The 15,035-nt window shown below is 46.1% G+C and overlaps 1 protein-coding gene across 1 annotated transcript in view; it reads left to right on the forward strand.

Moving 5' to 3' along the window:
* The first annotated feature begins 1,677 nt into the window (after window positions 1–1,677).
* LOC131281713 (probable serine/threonine-protein kinase DDB_G0267686) overlaps window positions 1,678–15,035 on the forward strand; it is a 62,570-nt gene continuing 49,212 nt past the window's right edge. The window contains exon 1 of the mRNA XM_058311060.1: window positions 1,678–1,735. Coding sequence (XP_058167043.1) covers window positions 1,678–1,735 — 58 coding nt within the window. The remainder of the gene's footprint in view (window positions 1,736–15,035) is intronic.

The raw sequence follows: 15,035 nt of genomic DNA on the forward strand, positions 1-15,035 counted from the left end.
CATACTGGTGACAGAATTAAGGGCGCTAGGAGGTTGTAGATCCAACGCATCGGCTAGTTCAGTTTCAGCTGTGACAGCTTCTTTTCGACCCCTTGTTTACCGGCAAAAAAAATTAGGTCACCGATAACACATGGCCGCCAGCAGACCAGGATCTGATAACGCACTTGGGTCTACTTCTGGTGCCTAGACGTTCTGATAAACAAAACGCATGGACAGACATCTCCAAATGTAACAACAGTTGACCGGTGGTTGTACTGTGTGCAGTTGTTGTGCACCTCCAGGTTACCTTGAGGCAGACTGGCACTGGTCCACTCGAGATCGTCCCTCATCGGGTGATACGTTTGCCCAATCACTTGCACTGCCACAATCTTATCTGCCCAGACACCTGTCTACTTCGAAGGCTTGCACGGAAGGGGCGGTTTTGAGAAGCTGGGGTTGGTTCTGAACCACTGAATTGCGGTAATGAGCGGATTGATGCAATTCAGGCATGTGATGAAGAGCTCTAGTAGTAAGACAAGAGTTAAATAAATGGAATTGCTTACGTTAACACCTTCAGGAAAATTAATCCTCGAAAAATAGTTAAATTTTAAAGCTCATTTAATGTCGTGAGCACGTCGGGCGACTTTGTTGCGAGTTTGCTTGCGGTTCGGTCGATGTGCCTTTCTAATCAGGTCTCATTGTTTTCCTCTCCCTTATCGTTCCAGAACAACCGTGCATCTGTGAATCACCCTCGGTCGGCCCGGGGCAGCGATAAGTTCCCGCTTTGGGCAGTGGTGGTAGCAACAATAAAACCCTTCACGTTCGGAGGCAAAGCGCGTGTGACAGTTAGGCGAACGAACACAAGGGTAGCACACCTTATGGCTACAGGGTCACTGTTAAGGCAGGGAGCATATCAGAGCGTCCCGGATCAATCCAGTACCTGGTGGAACCGGAAAGCGCTTGACTTTCCTTAAGTAATTGCGGTGTATAGAACAAGAACAAGCAGTGCGTTTTACACCGTGGTCAACTGTTCGTTCAACGGTTTTGCAGTTGGGGTTCTTGGCTCTGATACTATACCGAATAGATCGGATACTTCGCTCAACTCAACGCGCCCGAACCTTCGATGAGTAATAGCCCGCCGTGGAGGTACTAATTGTCGGTGAAGTTTGTCAAAAGTGTCACGTATCCAGCGCCGGACATTTGCCGACCGCGTGCCGTGTCATCGATTCGTCCTCGAAAGTTCGTGCCTTCGTGCCCTCCCATATCTGACCCTTCTGCTCCAAGCTGGTCCGTGTTTCTAATCGACGAAGTGTGGAGTTTTTAGCGCAACCAAGCTTCCCTCGCTTGCCTGTATGCGTGTGTTTGTGTGTGTGTGTTTGTGTGTGCTGTGGGGCGCCGTCTCGCGTGGTAGTACAACTGTCTCTGTGATATATCTGGCTCCGCGTGGCCAACGGTTGTGAAATCGCTCGTGTGTGCTTAGAACGGGAGTGTACAGTGTGTCGCGCTGGGACGCGTTATCGGCGGGTCGACGCTATATTGACCGCGTTCGAACGTCGGGCTTCTACGTCTTACTTTCGCCCCAGCAAGGGTGCATTTCACCTACGGACAAGATATTTGGGTGCTCCCCAGCCGACGGCCTCGGTATCGGAACGGCGCGAGCAGCAATGAGCGATCGCTGTGGGCATCGGTGGTGAGATCATGAGGGAAGTGGACACTTCGGAAACATCCGTCGTATGGCCCGCATGGTGTTATTCAGGTAAGAACCAAACGTCTTCATCGATGCATGTATCGTGACGAATTTGAATAACATCCGTAGGCATCTTATCTAATCGTGGTCAGCGATTTCGCATAATTTTACGAGCTTATTACAGCGTCTGTTCCGGCCCACCAACGTGTTCCCTGGTGTGGTTCACGTTGGGCTGATCATTTAACGTCCATTAATAATTCCTGGGTGACGCTTGTTCCGATACATGGATGTTTAAAATAAAAATTAATGCTATTTCATCTATAATCATCTGAGTTCCCGGTGAAGCCATTCCATTTAAGATAAACAGTGAATCTTCAAGTCGAAGGTCCGGTACTTAAAAAGTATTTTAAGATATAGTTCTAACTTTCTGATGCGCCTTGTGTTGAGTACATCGTATTAGTATTGCAGAATTTGATGTTTTTATTTACACATGGATTTTAAATACTCGAAAAATACGAAATCGATCACTTACGTGTAATAAGAGCACTTGAAACTCCGTGATTCTATGCGTTGTATAACTGGTTGTTTGCGGATCAATAACAAGAAACATTTCATTTCTTGTAAACAATGGCAGTCACAATTACACTTCAAACTTACAAGGTAGAAAACCTCTTGAATCTTTCAGTTTCTTAAGAAGTCTTGGCGCAAAGCAAAAGGCAGTAGGGTTTGAAATAAATATTTTAAATTCATTTCTGGTTGAAAAGTCAAAATTCTTGTAATGTTTCGTAGCTCAAACTAAAAATCGCTTCACCAAGAATTGTTTTTCAAATACTTTCTTCTTCATTTTTATTCAGTCTGAGGATTTAGCGATTGCGGTTCTCTCAGAGGTTCTTTGGTTAAAAATCAACTGTCGCAAAGGAGAAACAATTTTTGTACAAGTAGTTTACACCCGCAAAGAGATTCCATGCTGGTTTTCCAGCGTTTAAAACCGCATAATTCGATCCGCTTACAATTAGCCTCTGAAAGTCAAACGGTTTTTATGGCGGCCCCTTGCGACTTAAAAAAAACTCACAAAAACTTGTCAAAACAGGCGTAGGCGGTCGGATCGTTTCAAAGCGTAAGGATCGATTTCGGAGTTTTCCCCGTGTGGCGTCATCGGTGACACCTTCCGAGAAATTGATGTCGCATGTCGCGGTATCCTGCACCCGACGCGGACACAGCTATAGGGCGGACAGGACGGCCATTAGTGCGGCTTATGCCTTGTTTTTGGTGTTTCACCCGGCGTACTAGGAACAATTCAATTACCTTCCCGATGTAACCTCCCCGAATTTTGTCTCCATTTCCCACTATTGCACCGAAGCGTGGCAGGATTTTCCGGTATGGTGAACGTGGTGCGCCAGAGCTTGGCGTTGTTGTACCGGCATGTTTTCGGTACCCCTCTTGTCAACAGTATTTCAAAGCATGCCGATCCGCCGACAACTTCAAACTCTATAGCTAACCGCCGGTTGGATGAAGGACCCTGCGTAAGGCAAAAAGGAAGGGAGAGAAGGGCTTAGTTTTGGAGGTGAAATTTAATTTCACCATCGCAACACACGCGGCCATTCCTGGAAGCTAGCGTGACATAAGCCACCGATTAGTGCGGGTCAAAGATCACCCAAATGGATTCTAGGATTATACGCAGGCCCGGAATGTCCACGTGTACGTCGGCGGGAAGGTATGCTTTCCGGCCCATAAGTTGCCTCGTTTCGCAGAAAACGTTACGCAATGCGATTCAACCGAAGAAAAAAAAAGCGATATTCCAACGAACTCTGGTGGCCACCCCTTCGAAAAATAGGAACGCCAAACCCGATAAGCCACGCCACGATAAACGTCACGATCGCCCGTGTTTGGCCTCATATCGAAACGGTGTGAAATTTTCCGATAAGGTCAAGCTTGCGACCGATCCGGTCGGTCATTAGCATAAACTGTTCGGTCAAACGTCGAGCTCCGAAACGGGGTGGATCGAGGTAAGGTTTATTTTTAACTCCCCGAAGCTCTAACTTTGGGCCTTCGACATTGTGCGAAGTTGAAAGTTTGCTCCAAAGAAAACCGAACATTTGATGTAATTTATGCTCACAGTGATCGCGTCTTCGTTCCGTTCAACAAATCTGCTAGAGGAGACCCTCGTTCGTCGGGCCACTTGCCATTTTGGACCCCTGCTTTTTCCCGCCAGCCTTTCAGAACGATAAAAAGGCTAATCGGTGGTGTTTTGCTCGCTGCTCGATGTGTTGCCGTCCGAAAAAGACCTTTCATGTGAACTGGGCTACCATCTTCGTTTTTCTTTTCTTTTTTTTTGTGTGCAACATGATGATCATCATTCGTTCGGTTTGCGGACTGCGCGCCATCACCGAGTCGCCGTCGGTCAGGTCACATTTATTGACATTTGGAGCGCACGCGTGGAACCGCCGGCCTGGGTCCGGGGTTGGCCGATCCGTCCCCGGCACGGCACAGTTTAACAGCGATGCTCCCGCGAGTTAACCCCGCTCCGGACCGCCTTAGTGAACGCCGGTTCGGATGGCGGGCAGGGGTCACGATTTGCAAAAGCAATTACAATTACTCGCCCCCTACCACTACACACCTTGCCGTTCGGTTGATTTGGCATGTCTCCGGTCCCGGGATAGACGGTTCCCCGACGACCAAACGGCCGTCACCGTGCTCTGATGAGGTTAGGCTTGAACTTTGGCCGATCGGGCGCGTCCCCCGGCTGTCGGTCGTCTAATTCGGTTGCTTCGATTCGGCGAGACGGAAGCTCCCATAAAAAATTAGAAACGCGACTGGCGAAAGGTCCTTCGTCTGTGTGGGGGTCTCTCACCGGGGCGCGATTGGACGCCATTCGTTAGATCATGCGGTCGCTGGGTTTGATCTTTCCGACAGGGTTGCCGCATATGTCTAAGAGGGGGCTTTCCATACAGTTGGAGATGTGAAAAATATTTGGTTAAGCGTTAATGCCACGGAGGTCAGGCATTAGAGTAATTTTTATAGCAAATTTAATTATTCCTATCCTATGATATTCTTTCATCTTGTGGTACGACTGCCAAACTAAAACAATCACACTCTTTGAACCGGCTTTATTTGTAACGATTATGTTAAGTTAACATGGAACTAAGCGAATTTTAATAACTTTCAACTATGCCAGTGCGGATCGTTTAGAGTCAAACAATCTTCTTCAAACGAGTTTTTAGTAGCTCAGTATTCTGCTTTGATGAAATGGAATAATAAATAGATTAAGCAATTGATTCTCCGATTCGAAATCGTTCGAATCAAGTTTGTTGTCTGTTTTTAAAACTAACGAAACGTACATGATAAATTAAAATGAAAAGTGTTTTTAATCGTACCCTAATGTTTGTAAGAATGGTACAGTAAAATTTAGCTGGTTTTTTGTTATTGAGGATAATGGATAATTTTGGCTGGAAAACATAAAAAGAATTGATGATGAAATGATAGATAGAATGCCATCAGATCGACGCTCATCCCTGTTGTGCCCCTTCATTCCACTTTAACACATATGTTTTAAATTGATACCTTGAATGGAAAATGACCTGCAATTTTATCGATTGAGTCCATCAAACTCGTACATCGTGAAAAATCATATTAAAGATCGAATCGTGCGATGCTAATTTGACAAAAATCTTAAACAGTCAGTGGATTAATTACAATCGCAATCGTTTGCTCGTCAAACATTGTGTTTCTTTTTCATTTGATAAGTACTGATTCACGACTGCAACACTATTAGATTGCAGAATGATTTACTTAAAGTATTTTTGTTAGAGTATCCAAACAAATTGTTCTTGTATAATTAGAGATGCTCTCTTAAATAGCGATTGGTGTAAACTAGATTTGTATTGTTGTTCGATTTTGTTTAGGAATGCCGAAAATTCAGAAGTTAACAAAAGAATAATAAATATTTAGGAACAGATCATTGGAGACATAGAAAGGCTTTAAGAACGGCAAACAGGTGCATTTAGTAAATATTAAGCTCATAGTGACAAATCGAGCTCGAGCCATCATCCAAATCCATCCCGCAACATTGTCCGATTCTTGGCCGAATCGAAACAAGCCGGTTTGTGTTGGAAAATGTCATAAACCTCCTTAAATTAAATCCTATTGTAAGTCCGGTTTTAAGGTGCTCCTGCATAACTGTACCGCGTTCTCGAAAGCCCGGACCACGGGTCGCATCCCGGGTGTGTGTGTCCTCCGGGTGCGCGTACACGCTCGATATTTATATCTGGTTCACAATAAAAATATCTCCCCTTGATTGGCCGTTGTTCCAGTGGGCTCTCGGGATGTCCCGTTCGTGTCTCGGAGGGAGAAAATGTGTCCCACGGATGATCGCCAAGCCATAAGCCGGCCCCGCCGTTTGGTCAGGTGAGCTCCCCCCCCTAAAGGTGTTTCACCTGCTCCGGATCCCGGCGTACGGGGTGCGTGATTGGCCCCGAGGGGCGGCATTCCGGTCCGATATTAAGCATTTTCGTACGTGCCATAAAACTGCGCCACAATCAAACTTTCTTCCCTAAATACACACACGCGAGAGCCGCAGCCACACCACGATGCCACGGAAGAAAGAGGGGGGGAGGGGGGGTTGTGCTTGGCGGTTGTTGGGTTGAAAATGGCGCGAACAACCGTTTTTATCGGGGACTCTGGCCGATCGAAACGAGATCACAAAGCCTCGTCAGAAATAATAAGCGATCATAAAAAAAGAAGGAAAAAAAACGGGCCGAGGGGAAAAGAATCAGCTTTATCTCTGAATCCACCGTTTGCTGATGATCGTTGTCTGCTGTTGTCGCTTCGCGTCTTCTCACGACTCATCGCACCTCTTCGCGCCGGGACGAGGGCCGGGTAACATTGAAATGACTCCGGTCTTGACACTGGGCCTGGCGGCCATTCTGGCATTGGGGAATGGGCTGCTGATGGCGATGGCGACAAACAAGTTCGAACGTAAAGTGTGGTAATAAAATCACGGCTCGATCGCCCCGATCGGGTCCGAAATCGGTTGAGAACATCGCGCGCGCCAGGAGTACGAGAAGGATGCCTTCGAGAAATCCAATTTGGGCTCAAGTATATTTTTCTTCCCGGCTTGGTTTTCCCCGTGTGTTGTGTAGATAATTTTAATGTTTTCATTTGGGAAGATTTTCTCCCCACCAAGCTTTTCAGCATTCGGTGAAAAGGTTCGGGCGAAAGCTCGAGCTGCGTCGATTATTTCAAAGGTAGCCAAGAGGAAGAACATCAGGAACGGAAACTTCCGTCGATGATGTTCCCGACCAGATCGGCCTTGTTTTATGTGTGTCCCCGCCGAGCGCGATGCTGGGCAATCGTCTTGTTTGACAAACTCGGAACAGGGGACGACACGACGCAAGAAATGACTGCTGATTATGAAGCTCACCACCGGCAGAGCGACTTCCCATCCAATTATAACTGCCGGCCGGTCGAAGGGTTCGCTTTACGTGTCTATTAAAAATTAGAATCAGAATAGCTGGACGTTTAACTCCGCTCGACGGCGGAACCCCCTCCCTTGAAAGGTCAGCCTAATAACGCCCATAGGCAAAATGGGGCTGTTAATCCGAACGGTGTTCTGGGACCGGTTTCATTTAATTTGGGGGCCAAGCGGGCAACCCCTTTTACCGCACAAGGAAGACAACAACATCGGCCGAAAACAAAAAGCAATCAGCTTCAATCCTTTGACCGCGGGAGAATATATGTATATTTTACGATCCACGGACCGATTCTCGCCCTCCATGAATATGAGGCAGTTGGGATTGTTTTTTATGATTTCATCCACCGGATCGCGGATCGTCGGTCATCGGAATCGAAGGCGAGCGGACGCACTCCGAACCGCTGTCAATTTTCCTACCGTCGCGCGGAATGTGATCTGGATTGAATTAAAACCGAAGCCCCCGAAAACGGAGCAATTGCCAGAATGTGCCATTAAGCAAACCAAAGCTTCGGCCACTCAAAAACCCGAGAAGAGAACGAAAGATCGAAAAGGGAGAGGACCTCAATCCGTTTTGTTTCTTTCGAACAGACCCCGAACCGCACACAAGCTCACACATTTTTAGCGATGGTTAAAGTTTGTCCTTTTTGAGCCACCAGTCGGGGTTACGTGCCAGTATGTGTACCCTTAATAAGTTATTTTTTGGTTTGTTTATTGTTTCGCCAGGAATCGTGGGATTCCTTTTACTTTTCTTCTGTCGAAAAGAAAAGGGAGAGAGAGAGAGAGAGAGAGAGAGAAGAAAAACACAAAGCGCCGAGGGTTACGTCAATCGGGCGAAGGGCAAAAGTGAATGTTGTTCTGTCCCGGGACACCGGAGCAGCCCAGGGTCCCGCGGGGTTGAGATCCTCGCCTCGCCTCTTCCTCCGACACGGTGTGGATCCCTGAGACATACCGGGTGAGAAGGTGCAAGATGGCCCAGACCTCTGTGTGCGTGTGTGACGATATGAAATTATAATTTTGGATAAGGGCTGCAAATTGTCTGATTAATTGCCCACCGGGAGGTGCATTACGCATATTTGGCCGAGAGATTGTTTTATCAAGGGTGATAAATGTTACGACCATACTTCAGACCCTCCGGAACCGGGGCTCGTCAACCCTTGCTGAAGCGATATTCAGGTTGGCGTAAGCACGAAATACAAACACAGTCTATAAGACACAGTATGTATTTCGTAGAACTTTGAACCGGCTAAGATACGTATGGTGTCAGCTACGGTTGGTATTAATTCGTGGCATTACTTCGACGTCGTTTTGAAATACCAACGCAAAATGTGATTAAATGCTAGCCGAGCTGTCCAACTGTGTCCTGACAGCGATGAGCAACGTTTCACTCCACTCACATCTCAATTAAAGCACCAGTCGGTAGGAAAAAGAAAAGAGATCCCGGATGACAATTACATCGGCCGATCGGTAATGATGATGCGCGCAATGGTTGGGCTCGCGGTATGCGCTGCTCCAAATGTGATGCGAATTGCGAATTGGCTCGTCATAAATTGTTGTAAAAGTTCTTTTCCTCGTTATCGAGCTTGCGGTTCGCGCCGCAAGGGACGAAATCGCGATCGGGCTGGAGAAACGCACCTCGCATCTTCCCGCATTAATGATGGAGCATTAAAATTGGAGCTCCGATCGTTCGCAGCCCGCCCTCCGCTCATTAGGCACTTGAGCGGTCATAAGGGCGGATAAGAATGCCGAGCGAATGGCACTCCCGGCCGGGAATTGCTACAGTTTCGTCAATACTAAAGAAAGGCTTTGGAAGAGTTTTTGGGGGAGAGGCTAAAAAGAAACAGGAATCGCACGATCGAAGCAAAGAAAACACACTCACCCGGCGGTTTGCAAAAACCTTTCGCTGCTCCGCTTTGAGGCGCACGTGAGGAACCAACGGGAGAAGCGTACAAAAATAAAGCAAAACAAAAACTCGGAGGAACCCTCTGTCGCGGCTAGACGGTGAAAGGTGCATCCCTTGGAGTGCCGATCCGGTGCAACTGCAATGTCCGGCGCTGGCGGACAAAACAAACCCAGCACAAGCAGGGGACAGCGGGTCGAAAACAACACGCCAGGATCGGTCGAAAGTCGATCGAGTGAAAGATGAAAGGAGCGTTTGCTTGCTTTACTTCACCCTCTGAGGCTCGGAAAAACCCCGCGAACGGAAGCTTCAAAGTGTCGGGTCGGAGGTGGCTACAAAGCGTAACAAAGCTGACCTGACCGCAGGCGTGTGGTTTGTTCCTCCCGTTTCTGCATTTGCTCTGGTGCCAAGGGCTGTTTTGAATCGTTCGTTCGTGAATGTTTTCCTATTCGCAATATTTGGAACGATTAAGTTCTAACCGAAGCTGAACGATATTTAATTTTCTTTCTGTAGTTTGTTCGGTTTAAAATGGTTAATTAATTGTGATGCAATTATTATTCTTTCCTCCTTTCTACAATTCGGATTTTGAATTTATTAATTCTACAGTTCTTTTAACACTGCTTGTACTTCTTCTATAGTTTCTATCATTTGAGTTTCTACTCGTGCATATTTTCACATAATTCTTTTCATTTTATTTCCTCTTTATACAAATACTAGCTATCTTTTAATTTGATTGTAAACCATGTACGTTCATTTTTAACTCAGACTAGGATGATCGCAACCGTCCGAAACGCAGGTGATAAAAGCCTGAAGAGAAAGGAACTCGAGCTGAAGCTGGTGAGCCGACGGAAGTAGTCCAGGCTCCGAGGTGGTTCGGCTGGCTCCACACGAAGGGCAGGCGAAAGGAGCTGTTCCGAAGCTTATGAGCTGGATCGCGCCGAGATGGAGGGGAGAGGAGGGACGATCGGGCGGGATATGATTTCCTTGAACCGAAATCTACTTTTCACCGGTCAAATACGCCAAATCATCCAGTTTGCTCACGTTACCCGCACAGACCACCGGTGCGGAGGCACCTTTCGAATGTCCTGGTCCTGGCCTGGTCGCGCCTTCCTCCGGTTTCACACCGATGTCCCGCCGGGGACGGAGGGGTTTCATTCGACCCGCATTTGCTCTCATTTATCAGCGTCGAAAGCCGCGGCCGTGGATTGGCGGGTTTCGGTGCAGCAGGATTTTTTGGCCCGAAATGTGGATGAGTATTCGCTGTGCCGTTTGTTGGTGCTGGTTGCGGGAAAATTGGCCCAGATGGAAGGGAAATGACACGTTTTGCGAAGAGAAAGGAACGCGACACCGGTGAATGCGCGAAGGCTCTGCACCGTTTCGCTCCAACAGGCGTTTTCAGGCTCGTGATCGAAGATTTTGGGTGGCTTTCGGGGATTTTGAACCGGAACGGCCGAATGGTGTGGGCATCGTTTCGTAACACCAGTTTCATGTTGTGATCCGCAGATCCGTTTCATGTTGTGACCCCTCTCTGTTGTGACGCATCTCGCGATGCATGTACTCGCCAAAGACATGTTTACATAATTTATTTTGGTAGAAAGCTGCACAATAAGCTTCTTATTTTGTTACATGCTCCTGAAATCTAATTTCATTTAAAAACCGTACTGATGACAATGTTGAGTTTGAAAGTGTAAACAAGTTTTAAACTAGTTGATAATCACGACGACGAGTTTTAAATTAGTTGCCGATACAAGGATACTTTGACATTATTTACGACGGAATCAGTAAAATATATTAGTCTGTCCTTTTTAAATGCATGGGTAAGAATTATATAGATTTGATAGAATTTGTTATTTTGTGTTATATGTTTTTTCTTTCTGGTAATGTTTCAGACAGCTTAACTCATTTTATCGATTTGATAAATTTTGGCATGAGCTTGGTCATCAATTTAGTTAGTTTAAAGCTCGTTGTGTAATAATCTGGACATATAATCTGGAAGTCATCTCATTTTTCCAGTTAGTAATAAAAACGGTTTGATTAAGCATCTCATTTGTACTCACTTACTAATACCATTAGATCACACTTTGCAAAACATACGCGAACTCAAAACTGGAAGGGTAATTTATGGGTTGTTATCACAAATTTTTATTCACTGAGAAAATGTTAACTTTTGTCATTCAATGTTTATCCTATTTATTTTATTAGTTTTTCTGTACAAAGTGCTTTGAGTACTAAAAGGATAAAAATACGGTATTTTTTTCACCTTTCGACTTCTGTAACATGATTGTGAAAAGCAACCATATATTTTTCATTTTGCCTTTTGAGAAATCGAAGCTTCTCTCTATTTGAACCAGAGCAGTAGTTGTTCAAAACAAATCGATCAAATCGTCGAATAGAACTCAGATGAAAGTTCAACTTGCCTCTCTGTCTTGCGGCATGAAACACTTGCTCCGTATCCCGTGGGGTCGGAGGTAGAAAAGTGGTTCCGTCCCGCACCGGACCGAGTCGGGTCGAAAATTCCCCCACCGTGGAAGATCGCGCGCTAATGTAAATTGAAGAAAACAAATCGCACGAACCGGACCATTTTTCCCCGGCCCCGGTTTGCTGTGTGTTGTAATGGCCGACGTGGGCAGGAAAAACTGAACGATCCGGCGCGGTTTTTCTACCGGACAAACGTGATACAAGTCGGCTGGAGCGTGGGAGCGGGTAGGAGGCGGTGGGAAATCAGTGTGAGTGTGAGAAAAGCCGCGTGGTTTGCGATCGTTGTTCCGGCGGCGCACCGAAAACATACAAAAAGACCGCACAACCAAAACTGTCAGAGCCCAGCTGGCCCGGCGTGGTAGGCCTGGTGGGGCTGGACACAGGTCCGATGGGTAAAGGATGGGCCGGAGGGGGGCAGCGAGGGAAAGAATGGCCGCCGAAAGGAAACATGAAACTTAATTTTATAATTAAATTGTTTCGCTCGTATTAGGAAATTAGGTATTCCGATGCGGTTCAATATAACTGTACCGGTGATGTATTTGGCTTTGCTTACTTTCGTTTTTTGCCTTCTCTACTGTTTCGGCGTTTATTTGATTTGTTAGTCGAAAAACAAAACGAAACATGCCGAGCGCTAGCATGGCTAGGAGTTGCGGTGCTTGCTTTGCTGGGAAAGTGTTTATAGTTGTAACGAGTTTCGTCATATTGCGGTATTGGGATATGTTTTAACTGGTGTAATGCGAATTATAAAAGTTTTATAAGGCAGTATTTTCCAAGTGAAAATCAATGAGAAAATGTTGTTAAAATTGAACATGAAATGGCATTTTTTACCACAACATCAAAGTGAAGATGGAATTCCTGAAATTTAATATTTATAACTAGATTTAAAAGCATAAGCAACAGTTAAAAAAATCACGAAGCACATTGTAACTGTTTTTATTAGCGTAAAACATTTTTGTTACATTCATTTGATAGATTTCTTTTTATAATAAATTGCTATTACTGTGATTGTTTGTCTAAGATGAGAAGGGTATTGGTAATACATTTATGACATATTTGAGCCTTTACTTTTGATCCTTTTTAATGAATTAATCCCTTCACAGTTTTGCCAAAAAAACATTTTATTCCATTTCATAAAATTTGTACCCCGTGCTCAAGTTAGAAAAGAACGAACTGCAATAAAGTAAGTAAGTAAAGAAATGAGCAATATAGTCGAAAAACTATTATTAAAAAAAATACACCTGATCCTGAATTAGAACGAACATATTTTTTTTTATTTTCAATTAGTTCCGACTGTGAGAATGTTTTTTCATGGACACAGATTTCTTCTTTTTACTGTCGGTAACAATAACCCAAAGAAGTAGCGATGCAGTTAAATATCCGAAACCCCGAGCGTGTCAATGCTCGACGAGCAATGTGTGAAAATGTTCCCCCGGTGTTCGCTCTGGGGCAACGCCGGACGGGCGGGCGGACTATCAACGGGTGGAAAGGATTGATTTTATAGACTGCATAATAGGATCGCTGATTTTACGAGATCTGCTAAACATTTCCGGCACGGCATCGAGCCCGTCCGTCGCGGCGGTTCGGGTTGCGGGCTGATTGGCGGACCGTAAGAGGACGGCCGACTTTATGGATCGTAACACTGATTGGGGGGGGCCCGGCGTAGAATATGCCGATATGAGGTTCATTATCGGCGTACGGCGGGGCCTATGATCGGCTCGTGTCGCATGCAGATTTGGCCGAATTGTGTTCGTGTTGCCCGTTGTTTTCCCGTGCTGTGAGAGAGAAAAACCCCGCCGGTGCTTTTCGAGCTTTATTTTTGCCCGCATTTTTACACACTTGCACCGGAAAAGTGGTTCAAACTGCTCCCTTCGGGAGTCATGCCGCATGCCGCGCCGGTGGATTCGACGCCGGTGGTTTTGCCTATCGAAGCCGCGGCCACATAGCGTGAAAGTTCGATTTGGAAAATTTACTTTTCAGCGCCGATGGCCGCACGCAGCGGCCGTGGGCTTTCGATTGGGCGGGGAAAACTGCGCCGGAATCGGTGCACGACGATGACGACGATTGGCGCGCACTTGCTTTCCCGTTGTGGAAAACCGATCACTTTACCCGGGATCACCCCTCGAGAAAGGGTTTTCTGCCTTCCCTTTCCACCACTTTCCACCTGGTGAAGGAAATTAATTGAAAAATTGATTAAAACATTTGCCGTCATCTGCGGCGCTGGCGAGATGCGATCGCGTTTGCTTGTTCCGATTTTTGATGTAAACTGTATCGGTTCGGGGGGGGGGTATGCGATGCGGTCGGCGGCAAAATGCCCGTCCGGTTCCGGTAAGGTTCGCGCCCAAGGGAAACCCCGAGCAACGCCCCACCAGCAACAACAACAGCAGACAAAATGCACAAATCATAATCAGGAAAAAGAGGAGCATCAGTATCGCACCGCCGATGTTGGGCCGCCGGCAAATTGGACGGAGCACTACTGCGCCAGCAGGTTGATGCGCGGAAATGGCTATTGTGTGCCGAAAATATGAGTTTTTTTACCCTCATCCCCATCACCTCCTCCGTTCCCTAACGCCGGCCGGCTGTTGGCCGCGGAAGGGAAATTAGTCTAACAGTTCGACCGCTTGCGGTACAATGTAGAATGTTGTAATGATTGGCTCGTTGAGAACCCAACAGAGCCCCCCGACGCGGGTTGCCCCAGCCCGGGGAAGGTAAATGACCGCAACTACATGGGATCGTTATTGGTTTGTTAAAGCAACACCTTAGGTCACTTTGGGCCGATTCAAAAACACCTGTTTGGAACTTTGATATTTAACTACTTCCTCAATGTGTTTACGCTATGAGATTTGTTTGTCACCAGCAAACACTATTTTTTGCATGTTCTTAACCGATCGAAAGGTCATAGTTAGTGCTATATCAACGGTGGGCTGTTTGCCACATTCGCGATCCTCGCCACGAACATCTTCAGCATCTTCCGCCGCTCAGTGCTGTTATGGTGCTGCAATAATTCTTCATTAGGAAAACAATATTCCATCTCATTAAAATCCCGCTATATTTTTGCACGTTTTGATTGGGAAATTAGCCGTCATAATGATTATATTATTGGAATAAATTAAATTTTCCCCTACTCCGACGGGTGGTGCTGTGCGGAAAATTGGCCAGCATAAACCAAAACAATAACAGAAAACCAAGCCTGACGAAGCAGAAGAATTTCGGTTGCCCAGTGGTAGGATTCCAAATGATCAATAGCAGTAGGATTTTGTGGGGAATGATAAGTGTGAGAGGAGATTAGAAATGGCGTCCAAGGCGACGGAAACTCGAACTTCACGTTATTTAAAACACACCAGGCTTGATTTGGGTTGATTGTTAAGTTGATCTGGGAGGATGTTCGTTTTTTTTCGGAGAGATTTGGAGTTGCACTATCATTTAAATGTGGAATGAGGATTTTAGGAGTCGATAACATACATACAGAAGTCAACAGCACGTTTTTAAACATGTTCTCGCACATATTGATTAAAGTTACATTTTAA

This window comes from Anopheles ziemanni, chromosome 2 (genome assembly GCF_943734765.1).
Source record: "Anopheles ziemanni chromosome 2, idAnoZiCoDA_A2_x.2, whole genome shotgun sequence".
Lineage (NCBI taxonomy): Eukaryota > Metazoa > Arthropoda > Insecta > Diptera > Culicidae > Anopheles > Anopheles ziemanni.